The sequence below is a fragment of the Oreochromis niloticus genome, linkage group LG20 (assembly GCF_001858045.2).
Source record: "Oreochromis niloticus isolate F11D_XX linkage group LG20, O_niloticus_UMD_NMBU, whole genome shotgun sequence".
Classification (NCBI taxonomy): domain Eukaryota; kingdom Metazoa; phylum Chordata; class Actinopteri; order Cichliformes; family Cichlidae; genus Oreochromis; species Oreochromis niloticus.
This window is the reverse complement of record NC_031984.2, coordinates 2,084,294-2,107,261: the sequence shown is the minus strand read 5'-3', so window position 1 is coordinate 2,107,261 and position 22,968 is coordinate 2,084,294. Positions and strand designations below refer to the sequence as shown.

Here is a 22,968-nt window from a genome sequence, read left to right as displayed (position 1 = left end):
CCTGACTAACAGCGTGCACATGCAGATAACAGTCTGCTCGGTGTTCTTTTAACCGTGAAGACAACACAAAAAAATGTTTACATGCATGCACGCTGAGTAAGAGTTGAATGTCAGAGAGATAAATGAACAAGTGAAGAACAATAAGAAGAAGAGGCAAAAAAAAAGCAAAGATGGGAGGGCGGACAGAGCAGGTGGGAGGGAGAAGCATAGGAGGAGGAAAGAGCCATCGTGGAGAGGAAAATTAATTGCCCGCTGCAGGTTATTGGCTGGCTGCACCGCCACAGAGGCTGCTGTTGTTCCAGCGTGGGGAGGATGCTGCAGAAGAGGAGAGAGCGGCGAGCAGAGAGCTGCAGATCTCTCTGCTGACTCCCGATGCACCGCCGGCTCCTTTTCATCCGTCTGTAGAGATGCACGGCCGCTCAGACTGGGAGGGAAACGCCACATATCTGTTTTAATTTGGAAGAAAGCCAAAGGAAGACGAGCAGGTGGGGACGCAAGTGTGCCGGTTTTACCCACTTCAGGATTACCTTCTGTGGGAGGAGAAGGCGACTGATTCCCCTGGGGAAATCAAGGAGTGGACGGTTCCCAAAACATCTGGAAAGGTGCAGCTGGAAATATTCTTTAAATGAGATTTAAAATGAAATCACTTTGGCTAAATTCTGTTTAGATTTGTTTTTTATTCCAGGAGGGAGAGAGGGCTTTGGACTTTCTGAAATTTACTTCTTCTTGTAAAGCTAAACTCTTATACATCTGCAGTTTCAATTCCTACATATTTTATCTATGAAAGTCTTATTTTCTGGTATTCCAGTGCAGATAAATTGTCTTTTATCACTGGGATGCTTTAACAAAGCTGAGATGAAACATTCTTCATGATCTTATTTGATCGACTGATTATTTTCTCGATTGCTCCCAGAATGTCAGAGTCGGTAGTTTTGCATGACTGAACTTCAGGTTTTGATCCTTCAAGTTAAAGAAAAAGCCACAAATCTTGCAGCTTGACAAACTGAGCCTGAACATTGTTGGTAAATTTTATTCAGTGCTTACTGATTTACTGTTGATTTATTCAGTGATTTCCAAATCACGCTTTCTGCCTTGAAAAAAAATCCCCACCATTTTAAATCTTTTATAGTCGATCTGCGTTTCTGCTCTCACCGACGGTCGTGAGCTGATGAGCAGCGACCGGCTTCATGTCGTGGATAAACCTCTTCTTGAGGTAAAATCCTTTGTAGCAATATTAGTATGAAATGTCAGCGTTAGCCTTAGCTGCTGTTCATCTGCAAACCACTTTGGAACCCACCCCCATCCTTTCACACTGTATCTGACTGAATCGGTGTCATATCTGTTGTTTGGCTTTCTGAGGTTAGAGTGAAATTAAAGGGCGGGGTGTCAGAACAGAGCTATACCTACAAATGCAATAAAACAGGATTGTGGTCGTTTTGTGGCAGTTTTCTGCTTTAACGGTCTGATCACACAGATTTAACTTTTAGACGGCACTGGACTTATCGACTCATGGTTGTAGATTTGAAGTTTAAAGGTTGACATATTTTCACTTGATTGATTCTTGAAAATAACTGACAGGATGAGCATGTCTGTGGGTCTGAAAGGTCAGCTGCACTGATAAACTCTCGCAGGGCAGAAAACTCAGTGACATTCAAACAAAAACGAAGAGCTTAAAATGGAAAAGATTAAAAGATTTTGACCAGCGAGATCAGCTTTTGGCTCATTAAACTGTCTTCAGCTGCAGACATGTGAGTCTATTCGCTGCTCTGAGCAGAAGGACAAAGAACAAATTCATAGAAATTCAGAGAAATGAGCAAAAACCAAGCCTGTGTGTTCATGTGCTCATTCAAGAACCTCTTTCTCTCTGTTTTTCTGCGTCTCTGTGTCCAGGAGCGAGACTAAGCCGGATTTAACCTCTGTAGAGAAATGACGGAGCAGCAAAGGAAATCAAAGGATGAAAGGATAGAGGAGGAGAAAGGAGAGAAGGCCGGCGCTCTCAGGGTCTAGCTCCTCTCAGAAAACCTGCCGGCTGCTCCAGGAGGATTTTGGGGGGGGGATTACACGGAGAATAAAGTCAGCTTCATGGCAGACAGAGGGCGACTGTTTGAGGCTGAAGTTTGGTGAAACAAAGCCGGTCTTCACCTGTGTGGATTATCAGACCTGGAGGAGGATTTTTGGGGATTGAGTTGTTCACAAATTGATTTTTATTTCTGGTCGACAAAGATTTAAAGATACTTGGAATTCAGTGCAGTGACCTAAACACTGGAAATTTCATCCACTGAGGAAAATAATTAGTATAATTTTCTGTTTAGTGGCACATTTGGAAAATACAGATCCATCAGCCTTGGGTCATTTGCTGAATTAGACGCACATAACTGAAAAACAAACTGTCAAAAAGGGATTTTGAGAAATTCCCAGAATAGCATCTCTCCATTTAAACGCCTTTCACGCTGCAGTTTTTCTCTTCCTCTGTTTTTTCCTGTGATCACACTTTTTTAATCCTCCCTCTTTTTCTGGGTGTCTTTTGCTCCTTTTCCCTCTGAGACGTCTGACAGGAATCCTGTGTTGGATCAGGGTGCATAAAACAGGTGCTGATGACAGATAACAGGTGCAGAGAGGCGCAGGTAGACTCTGATAAAGCCAGATAACTGATGCTCGGTGACAGAAGCAGCAGGTGATACAGGCTGAATGTGCTTCTGCAGAGAGTCGATCCTGTCTGTCATCTTTCTGCAGGCTAATCGAGGACCGTCTGTGGGCAAGGTGGGTGAGGTGGGCGGTGATAAAACCGGAGGGAGACGCTGTTCTCTGCAAAAAACCAACATGCAAAAGGAGAAAAGTTAAACAGCCCCGAGCAGCGAGTGAGAAACAAATCTTTACTTAGAATAAAAAAGTGAAGGAAAAGATTCAGAAACTGCAGAGCACTGATTTTTAAAACAACCTTTTACACAGAAACATGCAGGCACAGGAAACACCTGTCAGTAAATATTCATCATCAGATCATTTTGGAGCTCACAGGTTTGTCTTTGAAGAAACTTCAGCTCTTTAACACAATAAAATACAGTTTACAAAACCAAATGTGCTTCGAGACTTTGCAGCTAAATTTAGATTTTTTGAGGGAGAAACAGCAAAAAGGACAAACAGAAATCAGGCTCAAGAAGGAAACGACATGTGATACTCAACTGGATATTAAAACACACAGACATAAACGGAGAGACACGAAGTGTGGACGTGGCAGAAAAGACTCAAGTAGACACATAAAAGTGGCCAAAAGTGCACAAAAACGACAGATTTACTGATATAACATGGGAGCATTTCCCATCTGCAGACATCAAAGCTGAGTGCAAACGTGACACTTTGGACAGAAACGCTGGATTCAGAGAGGAGAGGCTGAAATGTGGAGTCACTGCTAAAAGCACAAATGCTGCTTCTCCTTTCTGACCCTACAAACGCATCTTCAATGCCACAGTGCTCAAAGCATTCAGCTCTAAACACAACCAACCTTTTATTCCACTGATGTCAAGTTCAGGTGCCTAAAGATGTTCTGAAAGTCGTCAAAAAACACAAAAGCACAAACTTTGATACATAAAATAAAAAACAAATCTCTTGTTCGGTTTGTTAGGTGAGCGGTTTGGTTATAAAACCACATTTTAAAGTTCAAACAGTAGAAACAGAGGCTGGCTGTTTCAAAAGAAAAAAAGAAGTTCTTGGTCTTTTACTTCTGCACAGACACGATCAGCTCGATTTTTAGACAAAATGTTTACAGTGGAGCTTCTTATTTCTTGTGGTGATTCAAACCTCAGATGAATAATTGAGAGCTCTTGAACCTCGCTCATCAAAAAACTGTTCCAATCTTTTATTGAAGCTCTTGGCGTTTGCAGTATTTCAAAATTTCTGACACAAGCCAGCAGCCTGTTAGAGTCAGTCAGTTTGGGGGAGAAGGAACGTCGTTCTAAACGCTCACTGATGTTCACATGAATTATTGAAGTGAACTGAAAACAGTTTACAACCGGGAGGAGAGATCTTTTCTTCAGTTCTTATTAACCGTCACAGGCCTCGACTCCAAACGCACCTCAGGAGACACAAAAACTAACATTTAGCTGGAGAGTTTGTGTTTGATTAGAGGCGTAAAAAAGAGGCTCAGATTTAATCTGTTTTGGAAAAGCAGGAAAAAGAATTTTTTAAGCGAAGAACCTTTTTTTTCCTGTTTGCAGGAACACACACTTTATTTATCCAAAGAAACAGAGATCACACAAATGTCATCCTTTATTGAGTTTGAAGTTTGTCGTCTATAAACTTTCAGCTGTCACATTTACTCTAAACAGAAGCTGAAAACACAATTTGCAGTCATTTTCTTCTCCATCAGCTTTCCTGCACTCATCATTTTTTAAAAGCACCACAATTTGGATCTATTATGTTTTTATTCATCACTCTCACAGAAGCTACCAAATTTATTCAAAACACAGAGAGAAGCAATTTGTTTTGTCATTAAGATAAAATATTCAGTGCGGGACAAAAATCAAACCATTTCTGCTGCAAACATCCAACAAACTGAAGCTCAAGTTGATTTAAACTATTTGATATTTGCACTGAGACCACAGCTGCGACCAACAGCTGAATGATGCTGTAAGCACACGTGTACGTGCTCTCTGTGGGAGCCGTGAACGAGCACTCGGACTTCATCCTTGCATCAGGACAGATTCAGCCACTGTTTGTTTTTGCTTAAACAAATTGGACTGATTTTTCATGTTAACAGTTTCAAGCACAAACCGGAGAGCGCCTTCCTCCTCCTCCTCGTCTTTCCCCCTGTAGGGCTGAAACAATCTACCGTGCATGAATAAAAATTAATTTGGATGAAAAGTGTCTCGCCTCCTTGCCGGCCACAGGACGCCAGATAAAAGGTGTTTACTGCGAAGAGCTGTTTGAGCAACAGAACGCCGCCATATTACGACAGAAACAGAGCCGAACGACGTTTGTGCTGCTTTTGTCTTTGTTTCATCATTACTTCTGCTTGCGAGTGGGAAACAGCGAGAAACAGAGAAGTGGGTTTTACTTTTGTCTTTAGAGCAGAAAACAGGACACGACGTAAACTCGGCTTGAGTCTCAGCTGGGTGTTTCCTTTCTTGTCTTTGAAGGAGAACTTGTGACTCTGAGCTGATAAAAGGAGCTGCACATGTTTGGAGACACTTCAGGAAACACATCTGGGGATTCTCAGATGAAGTGGAAATCTCACTTTACTGTTTAAAAACTACAAGTACCCTACTCTGGAGCATGTTTGTCTAAAACCTGACTGAGTTTGAAGAACAAGCACAGATCTGCTACACAGATAACTGCAGCTTTTACCTGTTTGAAATAAATCAGCATACATTTGAATCATTTTTTGATACATTTCTTGACAGATTTCCTCACAGCCTTATGGTTAAAACAAAGAGCAAGAATAAAACTTTTTAGATACAGGATCTTTATCACCGGGGGAATAAAGATTTCACTTCGTTTTGGCTCAAAACTGATGATTTGTTCTCAATTTGGAACCTGATTTTAGGTCAAAGGTCAGTGGGTGATTAAAAAAGGTTAAACAAGCAAGATCTCGAACACATCAGATTTGGAGGTGAAAGGTCAGACAGACAAGCTGGATTATCGATACAGACTGGCAGCTGTTTCCTGAGGGACCTGCGGTGACAGAGAACAGACGACAGAGATTCAGATCAAGAGGACAGACAGACCGAGACGCCATCATGGGCTGCAACATGTGTGTGGTCAAACGTCCAGAGGAGCAGTACAGGATCATGTTCCAGGTAAGACATCTGAATGCTGGTGGCTGAAGCTTAAGTTGCTCTAAATGCTCAGTTTATTTTATGATGTAAGCATTTTTGAGGGGCGACCAATCAGAAGAAAGTTAAAAAAGAGCATCGGAATGGCTCATTTCAGATATGGATGTGTATCACCTGAACAGTGAAGCTTGCAAAGAAATACACTGTTATTAAAGAACTGAGGCAGAACAGAAAGTTTGATATGTGCCTTTGAACCGTGCTGCGGGATAAAGTCCAAAGATTAAAGAAGGAGATAAAAATAAATGCAGGTGGATTTAGGATTCATGAGTGCTCACAGCCGAGAGGCGAGGTGGAGAATGTGAATTCATCAGCTTTTGATTCGGAGAGAGAAACAAAGGTTGAGTAAAGACTGTGTGTTTGTGTGTGTTGATAAAAAGCGTGGCACCATTCATCACTGCAGCTCGGTCCAGTTACTCTGTAAAGGTCGCGGTGTTATTCTGCTCAGGGTTTTTTGTCCATTGGAGGCTGAAAGTCACGAGAGACTCAGCTTTCAGCTCGTTTATGGAAACATAAACCGATTCTGTCCTTGTAATTTGCTTTTTTAGCATTTCTCTCAAATGAATCCTAATTTCGTTGGCACTTCATCGATCATGTTATGAGGATTATTTATTTTTCAGGAACGAAACAACCAGATTTACCTCACAAGGCAGCTGAATTTTATTACAGTTTAAGAGATAAATGAAAGCTCTGTGATGTTTTCCATTCACAAAGATTCTTTTCAAACTTCAACATTACCATTTTGGTTGCTGTATTTGGGTTATTGTCTAACGATAGCTAAAACAACTAGCAAGAAGCATTCATGAAATGAACAGACGTAGTAATAATGAGAATTTCACTAACCATAACTGCATAGCAGCCCATATTTTTTATATAACTGCATTATAAATTCTTAAAAAGATGCAATCAGCACAAAGTCCAGCTGATCTGCTTTTGGAGACAGTCTCGAGTTCCCAGAAAGGATTCAGATGAACTGCAGTTTTTCCATGTTGGCTTCATTTTCATGCTTGGGGAGAATCCATTTTTCAGACTGCAACCTATGCACCACAGTGGTGTGGACCACTGTGCATCCACAGTTAGGCTGTGACAGCAGTCTTTCAGAAAGAGTTCTAAAGAAGGTGTCTATGGAAAATGTATTTTCACTCATCTCCTGAGTAGAAAAGTTTGTGTAACACCTGCTTAGTATAGTTAGGCTCGGCTTATAGACTAGATTTGAGAGGAGTAAAAGAAATTTGAGAGAATTGGACGTGCAGGTTTATTACAAGTTTACAATGATACAACAAACCAGGGTAAATAACAATGAAGAGTGCTCTTTTGGGAATAAAAGCAAAATAAAATAAAATAAAATGGGTACGTTTCTTTAGACCTGACTCCTGATGAACAGGATATTGTGAGTTCAATAGTTTTCCCGAGGAACGATCTGTATGGAAGTAAATGGTTTTATTCTTGCTTATCTGAAATCCTGCGATTTGAAGTGGTTCAGTCTGTAGATCTGCTCTTGCATCCAGAACAGCTGGCCACACTGCTTTTGGATCCACCAAGAGTTTTCACAGGGTCTGGCTCGCTAACAGTATCTGGAAGCAACTTCAGTATCACAAAAAACCAGTCTGCACATACAGTACAGAGCAATGAACAAAATAGTTCTTACAGCTGTTTCTAAATAAAATGAGATCTCGTAAAGTGTTCAAAATCAATTACACTGTTGTTGTAACATCGTTTCTGTTTCTATGAATTCAGTTTGTATTGCTTTACAGCACTACAATCAAATATATCTGCACCTTTTTGTGTAATCAAATTATGAAAGGTTTGTAACTTAATTAGTTTTAAGCAGCTTATTTATATGAATTAACCCATAACTGAAATGACAAAGTGCAGAAGTGTAGACATGTGGACCGAAGAGTAACATGTACGACTGAAAGAAAAGTGCATCTTGCATTATTTTGGTGCATTTGTGAAAGTGATTAATCAAGTAGACAATACAATAAAATATAACACACTATTTCACTCACAGTTCAAGCACCCTGACTGGTTTTAGCTTTTTTTAGACAATACAGAGTTCACACTGTTGCAGTGGTTACCACGTGTAAAATTAGCATAGTTTTCCCTGCTAACTTATCATTTTTAGTAACTCACTGTAATTTCCAAGAAAAAACACACACTCTATCTGGTTTCGTTGGGAGCAAAACAGATAAAAGGCTCTGGAAAGTACATAATTTTAAGTTAGAAATTGTTAAAAGTACATATAACACCAGTTCTATATTGAAGGACTCACTGTGTAGCTTGTTAGTTGCTCTCCCTGTCTTGCTCTGCCTTGTCTAGCTTACCCTGCAGCAGCCTGTGCTTATGTTGCATTCACAGGACTATGAAAAATCACGGTGCGCTCAAGGGGTGTCGGAAATAATGATATAAGGCAAAAAATATTAGTAACCATGTCTGTGGGGTTACAATTGGATTTTCATGTTAGATATTTTCTGTTTATTTGATTGATAGACATGCATCAGTAAGCTGCTTCTTCCATGAAGCATCTCACTGAGCTTGCTGTAGAGCAGGGGTGGGAACTCCAGGCCTCAAGGCCCGGTGTCCTGCAGGTTTTAGATCTCACCCTGGGTCAACACACATGAATCAAATGATCAGTTCATACCAGGACTCTGGAGAACTTCAAGACATGTGGAGGAGGTAATTTAGCCACTTAAATGAGGTGTGTTGTATCAAGGACACATCTAAAACCTGCGGGACACCGGCCCTCGAGGCCTGGAGTTCCCCCACCCCTGCTGTGGAATGTAACATGAAGATGCAAAGGTCTCAGTTTTCTGTTTGAGGAAACAGAAACTGCAGTGCTGAACTCTGAGGCCATTCTTACTGCAGAGAAGATCAGGAGCTGTCCCTGGTGCTGATTCAGTTAGAAACAGACTTTTTGCCTGTGGAGGTATTAAGTCATGAATGGAGCTGTCCATGGTGCTGAAATGAGTCACACTTTTCTTCTTACATCACTACCTGTTCCTCCATCTGTCGCATTTTAGTTTGTTTTACTTTGTAAAGTCCAGTTTATATACTGGCTATCTTTATTATTACCATATACAGAGTGCTTAAAATGGCATAGCATAATCAAACAATGAAATACATAATATGTAATTTAAAATATGTACTGAAAGGATTTCAAATTTTCTTTTTTCTCTTCTCATGTTGTGTCTGTTTCACTGAAGGCTGAAACACAGTGGGAGTGGAGTGTTCCACTCTGACTCACTCTTATGTATATTTATGTGGGTCAGACTCACTCTGTCACACATGAACACACCTTTGAACTCTCTTTCTGTTATAATCATACAAACAGATTTTAGTCCCTTCAGTTAATCTGAATATGAATCTGGACTGTTAGTTATAAAACTGGCCATTTGATTCTCATCTCAGTGAGAAACTAACATCACAGATTTCAAGATTTAATGCTGAAGGATTTCTCTCATACATATTTTTCATGTTAGCATCATGAATCAGTGCAGGTGAGTTCACTTATGTAGTCACCGCCCTATGTGGCAGATCCCCGTGGGTGGACATGGGATTGCACTGCCAGACTCACCTCTGCAGCACTGTGTGAAGGTCTGGGGTAGTTCCTGTGGATTAGCAGGCTTGGGTGGCAAAGGGTGTCCTCTAACCCCAAGGATATCACACTACTCAGCCTCCCTGGAAAAGTGTGCACCATGTATTGTTACTTGTTCATGAGTGGAGGGAGAGTGAAGCAGAAAAAACAAAGGTGTTGATTTACTGGGAGATGTGCTTCAGTGTGTCCTGAGGTGTGTGTGGTAAAGTGAAGAACAAGATAAAGGTTACAAGTGGCTGGATGAACGTCCTCTGAAGGTCTCAGTCTTAGAGAAAAGGTTAGAAACTCGGTCATTCGGGAGGAGCTCAGAGTAGAGGTGCTCCTCCTCTGCACTGAAAGGACCAGCTGAGCTGGTGATTCTGATGAGGATGCATGAGGTGTTTTTGGACATGTCCAGATACAGGACATCCTGCAGAGATTACACCTTATTTGTGGCTTGGAAATACCCACAGAGCAAATTGTACCTCCAAAAATTATAAGTCATTTTTGGAGGTATAATTTTGGTCCTCTGAAGGGTTTGTTCTCTAACGCCAGACAACGTCTTTTTTTCAACATCTACTGAACATCGAGTGTTGGCGTCTGTAGGACCTTACGGGCTGTTAATTGTCCAAATGTGGTCGCTTGGGACATCTTTTCAACATCAAACTTTTATACTGCTTCTATAGACTCTATATGTTTCCAGAGGGTGGATGACATGTGTTCTGTAGACAAACAGTTATGTGTGAAGGAATGCAGAGTGATCAGCCAACATCTCCACAGTGGATTTGGAGCAGACATGTCTCCAGCTTCTCACAGGCAGTTTCAAAATGTGATGAGATAATTTTTTATGCACAGGTCTCTAATTTGTGAAACATAACTGGAGAAATGACCCTAATCATAAATAAAATGTGTGACTAACTGCAAATTTAACAGCATTTTCTTAGAGACACAATTAGCTTAGCCAACATTTCAGGATACATGAATGACATTAATTTAAAGCTGAAAATGGAGAAGACTGTTTAGCAGTATTGTTTTTGTCATTATTTGTTTTATGTAGGAACTAAATTCCACAGACAGATGACACCACAAGGCCAGCAGACAAAGGCTGTTTCAGAGGTTTCCCCTCTCTGTTGCACACAGGCCTGTTTATCAGGGGAATCCACACAGTTCTAACCGAGGAAAATATTTTACAATAGTGAGTCTGAATCTTTGGTCATAAAGCAGCTGCTCGGCTTCTGTTGCTGTATTAAACCTTATATTGTGGTAGTAATGTTCACAGAGTCACAGTAAGACCAGACTGACTTTCGCTATAGAACACAACACTGGTGAGGGTCTCTCTCTCTCTGTCTGTCACTCACACACACACACACACACACACACACACACACACACACACACACACGCACACACACACACGCACACGCACACGCACACGCACACACTCCTCGGAGGGTTGCGCTTTCATGCCGTCTCCATGATTGTTAGACATCATTACTACCTCCACTAGGTCACCTTAGGAGAAACACACAGGCACACACCTGGGATTCACATTCATTATAGAACTGTGTTGGCCTGATTGATCTGAGCTCTCAGGGAGTTACAAGACTTCTGTAACACACACACACACACACACACACACACACACACACACACACACACACAGGTCCACTTGCCTGTGTTACACACCTCCCCCATCCGAATAAAGTGTTTTTGTTCGTGATCTTTTCCTCATTCATGTTAGAACCATACTGAACATACAGTATGCTAAAGAAATGAGGTAGGAACCAAGCTGTAGCTTTGCTTTATTCATGTGTTTAAAATAAAGAAAAGACCTTTCTGGTCAACAGCAACCTCAGACTGACACTCTGGGGAGACTGAAAATTTTGTTTGTTATTACGACGGAGAAAAATGATCACGAGTCGTTGTACAAAGATAAAACCACCTCTGCGTTTTTATAGTCCGTTCATCTGTCAGCTCACTTGTTTGTTCTCCCTGCTGCACAATCATTTCTCCAGTACTCACAGGGCACACACACACACACACGCGCGCGCACACACACACACACGCGCGCACACACACACACACACACACACACACACACACACACACACACACACACACACACACACACCCCTGTCTCCCCAAGCAACAGTTATACAGTTATCACTTTATTATGCAAAGCTGTCTCACACACACACTGAATGCCCCCTGTCACCTTGTCTATATATGGGAATGTGTGTGTGTGTAATTAATTAGGTCTCTAATAGATTCTGATGACCTCGTGAGGAACAGTTGATAGTTGGTTCATTCACTCTGAATATGAGGCTGATATTAGTGTTTTATAGCTCTTACAACATCAGTGGAAAAACACTGAGGTGGCTGGTGAGGACATGTTCTCAGTTCTGACTATCAAAAAAACACCATGTTTAAGTACACCTGTTCACCTTCTTGGTAACCCAAATATCTAATCAGTAATCACTCAGTCCATGGATTTAGGTTTACAGATGTGGTCAAAATGACCTGCTTTAGTTTAAATCAATCATTAAAATGAGTCAGAAGGTGATTTAAAGATTCCTCGATGATCTAATTTGTCAGCATAATCCCACAGATGCTGGAGAACATTATTCTTGTTTCTTATCCTTAATTCTGTTTTTGGCTTTCCATTTTTTTTCACAACTTTAATTTCCAAATGTTTTGTTTTACTTGAGCCACAGTGAGTGTCTCAGGAGAAATTAAGTAAGTAAAATTTTATTTACATAGCACATTTCTAGATAAAAAGATCACAAAGTGCTTCTCAAAGTATAAAACAAAAACAGACAAAAGTTAACAAAATGCAATTCTAAAAAGATGTGTTTTTAGTTGTTTTTTAAAAGTGATCGCTGAGTCCGCAGATCTTAAGTTCTGAGGAAGAGAGTTCCACAGTCTGGCGGCCACAGTGGCAAAAGCTCTATCTCCCTTGGTTTTCAGCCTCTTATACTGAATAACAAGTAGACCCTGATCACATGACTTCAGGGACCTCCTAGGGACATAGGGCTGTAAAAGTTCAATGATGTAGGCTGGTGCTTGTCCTTGAAGAGCTTTAAAGGTTAGAACCAGTATCTTAAAATGGACTCTGAATTCAATGGGGAGCCAGTGCAGCTGTATAAGCAATGGTGTTACATGAGAGTATTTAGATGTTTATGTCAGAAGCCTTGCTGCAGCATTTTGGACAATCTGCAGATGCTCCAGGGAGTTTTTGTTTAGACATGTAAACAGTGAATTACAGTAGTCCAATCGTGATGAAATGAATGCATGAATAACAATCTCCAGTTCAGTATGAGATACTATGGGGCTCAGTTTAGAAATGTTTCTTAAATGATAGAAGCAGGACCGAACCAGAGATTTGACATGAACATCCAGAGTAGGAGCAGAATCAAAGGTTACCCCTAGGTTCCTGATAGACTATTTCACAAATGTTGAAAGAGGACCAAGAGCATTCATTATGTTAGGTACATGTCTGTCCGGAGCACATACAAGGACTTCAGTCTTTTCTTCATTAAGTTGGAGGAAGTTGTCAGCCATCCAACCTTTGATGGATTCAAAGCACTCATTTAGAATCTGCAGCTTAGAAACATCTTCAGGTTTAAAAGACAAATATAGCTGGATGTCATCTGCGTAGCAGTGGTAGCAAATGTCCTCAAAGGGGCTCAAAATATGCTGGAGAGGAAGTAGATATATTAAAAACAATAAGGGCCCCAGCACAGAACCTTGTGGCACACCATAGGACAGGGACGTGGAAGATGACCTGTACTTAGAGACCGCCACAGAAAAGTATCGTTCATAGAGATACGAGGAGAACCACTCTAAGGCAGACCCAGATACACCAACCCAGTATTTGAGCCTTTCAAGCAAAATGTAATAGTCAATGGTGTCAAAGGCTGACGTGAGATCCAACATTAGGGGTACAGAACATTTTCCTGCATCGTTTTGCATCAGAATGTCACTGGAAACTCTAAGAAGGGCTGTTTCAGTAGAATGAGCTCTAAGAAAGCCAGAATAATCAGAGTCTTGCTTTTTCTTTCTTTCTTTCCAAACATCATTTATAACTAATAACTCCAGTGGGAAAACTTGGACAGCTGTCCTTTACGTCCTATTTTTAAAAGTTGTCCTTTCTGGCTTCCTCTTTGGACAAAATTGTTTCACTTTCTTCAGTCCGACTTTCTCCTGTTTTCGTGCCTTAGAGGTCTCGGCTTCTCTCTTGAAACATCATCACCGCTTCCTCCACTTCAGCTGGAGGTAAATGTGTTTCCTATGTAGACAAATGGGGCCACAGCAGTATGCAGATGGCACAAGGCTGTTGGTTTATAATGAGTCTCATTTACTAGTGTGCTCATGGTAGTAAGAACAAAACCGACCGGTCCACATGATTCAAGAGTCTGATGGTAATTTTGTGTTTGCACTTGTTTTTTTTGTGCAGGGAAACGATCTTTCCACACACACGTCAGTAAATCAGAGCCATTGTTACAGACGTCTTGTGGCTATTTTCTGATGCAGCTTTGAAAAATGAAGCTCAGGTTCCAGCTTCATTTTAGAGAGAAGAGGCTGAAAACCCTCCCAAATGAGCCACATTTGTTCAGTCTGCTTCTAGTCGTACTGTCATGAACTTTAACCTTTAACATGCTAACTGTGGCTTGTAGAGATGGAGCTCTTGGTTTTGTTGTGTTGTTTTTTTTTTTAGCTCTGCAGAGTCTGACCTTGGGGTTAATTTGAATTTACTGACTGTAAGTTTAAATTAAAACCATTAAAGTCTGTTGGTGTGCTGGCCAAACCTCCACTGACACAACACTAACAAGTAATCTTAAGGTCAAAGGATCTCTTCCAGAAGCTACCGTGAGAGTTTGAAGCCTTTAATTAAATGATTATTTAAACCAAAGTCCTGTCTCCTCCCTGGGCTATAAAAGCACTAACACTGGAATCCATATTGTGACGTTTCCTGTTCCAAGTGCACATTCTTTGTTCCTGTCTTTGTCAACTCTGCTGAGATTTAAGTTGAATGCAATGAGGTGTTCAGTAAATCACTCCCCATTTCATACAAATACTCTATATGTAGCATTTACTGTATCCAAAATGATTAGTTCAGCATCCTGCTTTGATTTATTGTCCTGGATTTCACTTCCTGGTTTCATTTCAACTGCTTCAAGTTTTTATTTGTGCTTTGATGTTTTTCTCTTTTGTGGAAGGAATCCATTTGTACCCCTAATGTGAATGGGCATTTGTTTGATTTGTCAGTTAGTGCTGCCTGCCAGCCGCAGCTTCTGGTTTGTCCAACGCTGCCTCCGAGCATTTGAACGGCTCTCTCGTGGCTTCAGGCTCCATCTGTCTGTCTGAAGCTAAATGACTGCCAGAAAGCAAGAAAACCTCAAAGTCTGAATGAAAATCAGACGTCCAGATTCAAACTGAGCAAATCAAAGAAGGTGTGTAAGTGTGTGTTACCCTCAGGGCTCAGCAGAGCTGTACAGGTGTGCGTGCTGAAGCTGGCGGGTGTTACTTTTTTTCTATTTCATTTGATTTCCTCGCTGCCCAGCCTGTCAGGAAACCACACAGCAAGTCCTTCCACACTCACAGTTGGATAAAAATGCACATAAATACACATAAATGCACATAAATACACATATATGCACATAAATACACATATATGCACACTGCCTTCTTTTGTTCTCTCTCAGTTCCACGTCTCTTTACATCTGTTACTGTATTGGCTTTGCCTCGCTTTAAATGCATGTTTGACTCATTTCTTCCCTTCCTCTACTTCTTCTCTTTCCGTAGACTAATTTTTTTTCTAATTGATCTCCAGACACGTTTTTCTCCTCCCCCCTTTCTGGAACATCCCCACCCTCTCTTCTCCAACAACCTCTCATCCTGCTTCTATAGTAACCCTGTCTTAAGTTGCTGCACATACAAAACACTAGAACTTGTTCTGTTTGTGTAGACACACAAGATTGATGCTGTCCCCTCTAAGGAACTCTGCAGTTGTGGAATAGGAAGGTTTTACTCGAGCAGCCAGGAGAGGGTTTTAGTGGGACATACACAGAGTTGGTTTGATCTGCATAACAGTGACAATGAATTTGGTGTGTGGGTGAAAACAAGAGTAGTTTGTGGATGGGCATCTGTGGGTGTATGACACAGACTAACTGCTTACTTACAATGCAGACGCTCAAACTGAAACCAGCTGCATAGCTCAAACTTCTGACATGCAGTTATGAGTCTTACAGAGAGTTTAACATGGATGTGGACCTAAAGAAGAAACTCATTTCAATCAGGAGGGGCTTGCAGATTTATCTCTTCTATTTTAAGAGTAATCAGAGTAATCATTAATTATATATATATATTTTTTTCACTAAAATTACCAACAAATAATTATTTAAAGGACAGAATCTTCCCGTGCTAACAACGACAACTCATCATGCTTTCCAGCAACAACAGGAGAAAAGTGCCAAAAAATTACATCTTGCGTTTACAAACTGTGTTGTAGTGGTAATATTATATACTGATCATTTTGGTACACTTGCATAAAGCTGTAATTGCTTTAAAAAACAGCAACAAAACAAACCAACAGAAAAATCTATTGAAGATTCTTCAGTTCTCATGATTTAGACTTTCTGTCCTGATAAATGCATTTAGAGGTGCTGCCTCCATCATCTGATACAGTGGCTGCACTCATGTATTACTGCCAGAAACAGCAGCAGCCACTGAGTTATCTGCAGGTCTCTCTCTGTGTGGGTCTTGTTACGGGTCCGAAATTGAGGATGAGAGTAAAACAATGATGGTCCAGAAAAGGCCGTTCAAACAATTGATTTTAATGAATGCACGCAGCGTGGAGAGGTGCAAACTGCAAAGCAGTTGTACATCTCCACCCAAAATACACTCTAGATTGCTTTTATAACATCAGGGTATTGTAACGCCCCTTCTTGCGTTTACAAGCACATAATTTGCATGTACAGAACATTCATGTATTTTAAGAATTAAATGCAAACACAGAGGTTCCTCCTTGTGGCATACTCTTCCGAATATAGTGATGACCTAAGGCCTTTGAGGTCACCATGGACTGGACATCCTTCCGTCACCTGTAACTAAGCAAACTCAAATACCACAAGAAGCTGAATACATTCAGGCCTTTGCTCAGCTACTATTTTACTATACCAATATACTCAGCATATGAGTTATGATATATATATATTTAACTCAATCATTTTAAAGTAGTTATAACTGCACCTGTAATAAACATGTTAATATTTGATTATGATAACCCCTATAATATAAATTATACCATAATGCCAGCAGCTTCAATAAACACTTTGATGAAATGATAATTAATGCAATGATAAGATGATGGTTATGTAAAATAATCCCTGTAATTCCACAATTCCCCCTTTTGACGTCTTCCAAAGACGTCACTACACCATTCCCAGGTCCACTACCTTCGCTCTGACCCTCTCTAGCCGCCCCCTGACTCAGCAAATCCGACAACAACCTCATGTCCTCTAGGTGGTCCAGCAATAAAACACCAGCCCCCACTTGAAAACACTTCATGCTTAGGTAATCTCCGCTCCTTTTCTGGGTCCTTCTCTAGTGGAAATCTTCTCCTGTAAGGGATAGAAAACAAACAACCTTTCTCTGCTACACCTTACTAACCTACTTTGTTCATCTAAGGTTCCTGTCATTATTCAAAGTTGGTTCACAATATCATATCAGGCAAAATCACAAACCCTACTCCCACGTCTACTTTGTTAAGCTCTTCAGCTAGACTCTGTACCGGTTTGCCAATCTGTGTGTACATGTCTCTACACTTTTAATGTCTAAATGCACATCTGGATGTATGTGCACTTGTGTGTCTATCTGCATCTATGAGTCAATGATTTGTCAGATATAAGGCGTTAATGTGAGAAATGTTTCCTGACTATTAACTCCTGATACTCAAGGAACTTTCCTGTTTGCCGAACTTCCTAGGTTTGGCCTTTTACACTTTTACTAAAGAAATTTTAACAGAGCCCAAAGAGATTTTATTTTACTCCTGTGCTTGACAGGTTAAGCGAAGTTGTTTTTTGTTTTGTTTTGAAATTTTTCCCTTCTGTGTGTGTGTGTGTACATAAGTAAGAATATGATAATCAACATAAGATCCCTGGTTTGCAAATGATTTTCTGCCCCCGCTGCAGGGCAACATCATGTGGTGGTGAGTCTATGTTGGCTAGTTTAATGCAAATATGTAACAGTTGCTTCATTACATTGCCCACTCAGAGTTGCGCAGTTTCAAAGTATGTGGAGAGTTCAATACACATTTCTTGGCTAATTATTTTCCCAATAAAAGTGAAATCACACATTGCATTTGATTTCACTTATATATTATCATGTTCTGGGCTCTATCCATTATATTAACTTTATTCAATCTCAATACTCTTTATGTGTGTGAGCAACGCTTTTAGTCTTATTAAACACAACCCAAGTAAAATACACACCATCCCCCTGTCAGCCTAAATCTCCGCTAAAAAGCACACTTCAAAATTTTCTATCTGGATTTACGCCTCTTTTGGCCTCAAGCATATACATAACATGCAAAGGTTACTGTTAATGCCCGTTAGACAAGTTTCCATTATCTACGACATTTTGTTTCACCCGGCTCACCCTCACACATTTCCTGTTCACTTATTGCATATTTATCTTTAACACCATTTACCTCAGTAGTTGCTAAGCAGAAACAAAGCAACCTGTGGTCCACCTTTACCCTGTAAAATAAACCCCTGTTATGATTGTGTCTGTAAGCATGTTTTGCATTCATTCATTACACTCCACGCCATTCCTCCAAGTTAGGAGCTGTAAAGTTGAAAGCTGCATCAAGTCCAGGCCTTTGGCCTGGCCTATATTTAAATCATGTGTGTTTGTAAGCGTGCATGCAATTCACCTGCTATGTTCTCATCTTCCCTCAACATGTATCACCTGGACACTCTCACCAGTGAAGCTTAAAACCCTCTTGGATAGAACATCAACTCTAAACAAGCACAGTTATGCATTGTGTATAAAATTAACTCAACCTCATGCTAACCTACATAAGTACCTGTCTTAAGAGAGACCTCTGCACAGCTCAGACGCCAGTTGCAAGAGCTCTTTAACATTAGAATCATCAACTGTGACTTATATAGTGTTATTTCGGTAGTTTATACTTCACACATTTTTGAACGTTGTTTATATGGGGAGTTCCTCTTTTTGTGTCTATATTTATTAATATGCCTTGTGCACTAAAGCTTCCTGTTTTTCAGTCTGGCTGAGCACTCGTTTGTGAGTATAAACTGGCCTCTACAAGCCTTCATTAGCAGATACACATTACAAATACTTCATATATACAGAGAAAAACCCAATAATCCACATTTCACTATTTTGTTCTTTGGTTCAGATTTGGATTCTGTATTATTCTTCATTTGTTATTATTTTGTTTAGATTGTTTATTGCTAATCTTGGTTTGTTGTTGTCTGTTTGGGAGCTGACATAGTCTCTATAAATGAACTTCTTTTGGTGGAGTAGCATCAGGAGAGAAGCTCCAGAGAGGCATCTTCCATGTTAAACACTAAAATATAACAAAAGAGATCTTCTCAACGTGTTGTATATTTTTAATATTTCCTTATTATTTTGTCATAAAATAAATCAACCAAACAACTTAAGCTGTGTGACAGCACCTTGCGTTTACGCCAGGCTGTGAACTGCCCTGAAGCTACACCCCCTTTCACCCCATTTACTTTCTCAATCTTAGTTTAAACTATTCCTGACCTTCTCCTGGTAAAAGGTCCTACATTATTTTCTCTACCTTTGGAAACATCCTCTGTCGAGTTAACCCATTTCATTTTTCAAACTTAGGCCTGATTTCTTCGCCCCCTTTAACGGGTAGCGCATATCCGGTCTGAGCACTGTGTTTGGGCAATTTACGAATTGTTGCAGGATTTCTATGTTATGTAAAGTTCCTCTCATCCCTTTTATGCTTCCATTATAACCTGTGTCTAACAAGCTTTTGATCTTCTTTGTAATATAAACAACTCGGTGTATTTGTGCTCTGTTCTTCTCCTTTCTCTCGTCTGATCATCTCAAGTACGTCCTGTACCAAATTTGCTTCCTCTTTTCAAGCCCCACATTTAATTACAAGCTCAAACATATTTGCCCTATATTGCTGTCTCGACGTGTTTCCTGTCAACTTAACAGAGTTATTCTCAGAACTCAGAAAGGTCACGTAGACATTTGCTTAGTAACCCTAAAAGAACACATTTCATGTAGCTAATCGCATATATTAACACCCCCCTTTTTGTGACACATCTCATGTGTTACAAACTCAAAATCCTTCACTCGAGCTTAGGAAATTAAAAGAAAAAGTTAGTCCTATCATATTAGGCATACATGCTCCGGCCCTTCAAACCTGTATTTAAGGAATGAAATCAAATTAATCATCATGTCAAATCTTTTCTTGGCTCCATCCACAGCCTGCATCCTTGAAACGTCCTAGAAACAAAAACCTGTGTGTTAACCAGAACTTCACATTTCATACTCAGTTTTTCCTCACTTATGATCCAACCTGTATTATAAAAAGAAAACTTAAAACAGAAAAGTTATCAGTCATGTGTCTAACCTTAGTCCAGTCTTTTGTCAGTGTCCAGTCGGTCCAACCTATGGTCTGCCTCGTCCGTCCAGTCACCATCCATTTACACACATTCACTCACATGCATTAACATCAGGTATTGCTGACAGTGGAGACTATCTCGCAAATATTCAGTCTTCACTCTCAGCAACATCAACTCATTTATTTGTTTTACTTTGTTTTTAAGAAATAGTTCTTTCTGCTTTTAGACTGGATTGGCTCGCGGCAATCCTTTTACTTTGTCAGCGCTGTTATCCACTCTTTTGCAGGCCTGCTTACAACAAAAATGAGAAAAAAGAGAGCTGAGTATTAGCTCATCAAAGTACAAAACAAAATCACCTGACAGGTTTTTCTTTATAAGTGCACTGTTACAAAACCCCTTAAACATGTCCATGTTTATTAACACTCCCTCTTTAAAAATAAAACAACAACCTCAAAAATCTTCAACAATCTTAAATTTCACCCATAGAACACACCCAAAACGTAAAAAAGCTACACCGTTTTGTACACGAGATCCCCCTTTAAGCACTTTACCAAACTCACATTCAACCTTAACATATAAGCACGTTCTCACAATATGTCAACACTAATTTATAAACCTCTTAATCAAATTTGCACCTCTGAACAATCTACCCCTCCTTTAAGGCCTCAATCACACACACACAGCAAGCTCCTCTGTCCACATTCACACGAGCTCTCAAACTTTTTCCATACTCAGCCATATCTCAACAATTTAACTTGGCAAAATAAATACATGTTTAAACTTTATCACATTATTCGATTATTTTCATTTTCTTTCTATACTAATCACTTACTTTGATCAATGAGTGCAAGAGCACTCCTGAGTCACTCTTATAAACACTTTAATCACTTTATTAAACATTCACACCATTCTATCACTCATACAAGTAGCAAGCCGATCTTCATTGCGTATGTTTGTGTGTGCTATTTTGCATATATGGCTTCACAGTCTCACAGACACTTTCCCATTCTCCAGTTAAAGAGTCAGTTTTCTCCGTCCCCGTATCACTAACCCCAACTTTAATTTCCCACCTTAAATCACAGCCCTCCTGGCCTTCCGCCAGCAGTTAGGGCTTGCTCTCAGGTTCCTGGACACTGTAAACAATTCAACCAGAAACTTGCCTTAACATATCCATTCATGTTAGCCTGTAATTTCTTCAGACTCCTGCATCTGGAGAATTGGCCTGGGTCTGCTTTACTCCTGAAAATAACAAACTAAGACATTTTCATTATTATCACGGACGCCTAAACGACCCACTTCTCTTTTTCTAGTCAAAAATACCAATTATGCCATGTATGTAAGCGTGTTCTTCCTTGCGTTATGTGGTCATGTAAATGCAGTGTAAGCTGTTTTCTTCATTGCATCCTTATGTATTCATTGCATTTTCATGTATTCATAGTTAATTTATGCATCTTTTCACTGAGCTCTAGATTCAAACTATCTCACTTCTGATTCATTTCAAAATAATCTCACATGTAACAATTTGTATGTGTGTTTTCTATTCATTAAGGTAATGACAATTATTTCTTTCATTATTCTTACCTTTTCTAATGTTTACCTCTTTGTTATGCTATGGTGGACATCCCTAAACAATTCATGAGTTCAGGTTTCAATTTTCAATCCAATTATATCCTATATTCTCGCAGTCAAACTCGTCCAGCTTCATCTCTCACTGGTCCTTTTTCATTCACAGTGTCCTGTTCGGGCTTCAGAGCCCCAGCAAACACAGTCTGTTTCTTCTCTGTTTTGATCTTTCAGTATTTCCTCTTCCTTCAGTCTTATTTTCATTTGCTCTGTTTTCTTCTCCATTCATCTTTTCAGTCTTTTCTTCCAAGATTGCTCCAAGCTTGGCAAATATGACAGTCAGTGCCTTCAAGCAGACATATCACGCTGTTCTTCACCCGCATGCATGTTGCATCACGTGCTTTCTTCCATGCTGCTGGACTCATCAGTCGTTGTCAGTGTTACTGCTTTCGCGTGCACTGTCTTTTAGCTTCCGTTACTTCTTCACATCCACGATGTTCTATCGGTCTTCATCAGGAAATTGACTGTCCTTTGCGTTTCTTCTCGGGTCAGGGACAAAGTAAGGGCTCAAGCTGCACAATTTCGAGCCAAAGACTGGCTTATTTTCTCCCAATTCTTTTAATCTACTTTTCTGCTGCTGAACTCAAAGTTGCAAAGTTGAAAGACGCCCACCTGTATTGACACACTAAACCATATAATTAGTAATATATGCATTTTTCCTTAAAGGCTTCATTTGCTTCATCTTCTTAGAATTTAACTCTGTCCATTTCTCTGGGTGCTCCCCTGACATCATCAGTCACACACACCTTCCTCTCACACACACAGCAGCACAGTATTTCCTATTTCTCTTTCCTGTTTCTACCGATTAATCAAACACTTGTTTTTTCATATTTACAGTCTACAAACCCTCTTTAGTTTTACTAAGTCTTGGTCTAAAAACAATACACCTTCATTTCCCTCACACACATTTAAACCGAGCTCTTTCACACATCCAAACAATTAACCAAGTGTATATGCTTATGTGTTTTGAACTGAGAGAAAAAGACACTCAACCTCTCATACCATCACTCATGCATTTCTTGAATTAAAATCACTTTCAAACTTTAGCACATCCTACTTTTCATCACACAAGAAATATATTTCACACTCCTTTATTCCATACACACCTTTTAAATGCTCTAACCTCTTTCAGACGCCATAAATCGTCTCACACGCACTGCCTTTCTCTCTCTCAAACTTCCCCTTTTCACTTACTGAGACAAATCACCCAGTCACTCAAATCAAATACTGACAGCATTCACACAGTTAAAATCACACAAAATACGCTTTCATACGAGTATTTTGGACATGCCTTCCATGATCAGAAAGAGCA

At 40.1% G+C, this 22,968-nt stretch overlaps 1 protein-coding gene across 1 annotated transcript in view; it reads left to right on the top strand.

The window, feature by feature from the left end:
- Nucleotides 1-201: 201 nt before the first annotated feature.
- LOC100711197 (PDZ domain-containing protein 4) overlaps nt 202-22,968 on the top strand; it is a 77,011-nt gene continuing 54,244 nt past the window's right edge. The window contains exons 1-2 of the mRNA XM_025901474.1: nt 202-602; nt 1,891-5,792. Of these exons, the coding sequence (XP_025757259.1) occupies nt 5,733-5,792 (60 nt within the window). The 5' untranslated portion in view covers nt 202-602; nt 1,891-5,732. The remainder of the gene's footprint in view (nt 603-1,890; nt 5,793-22,968) is intronic.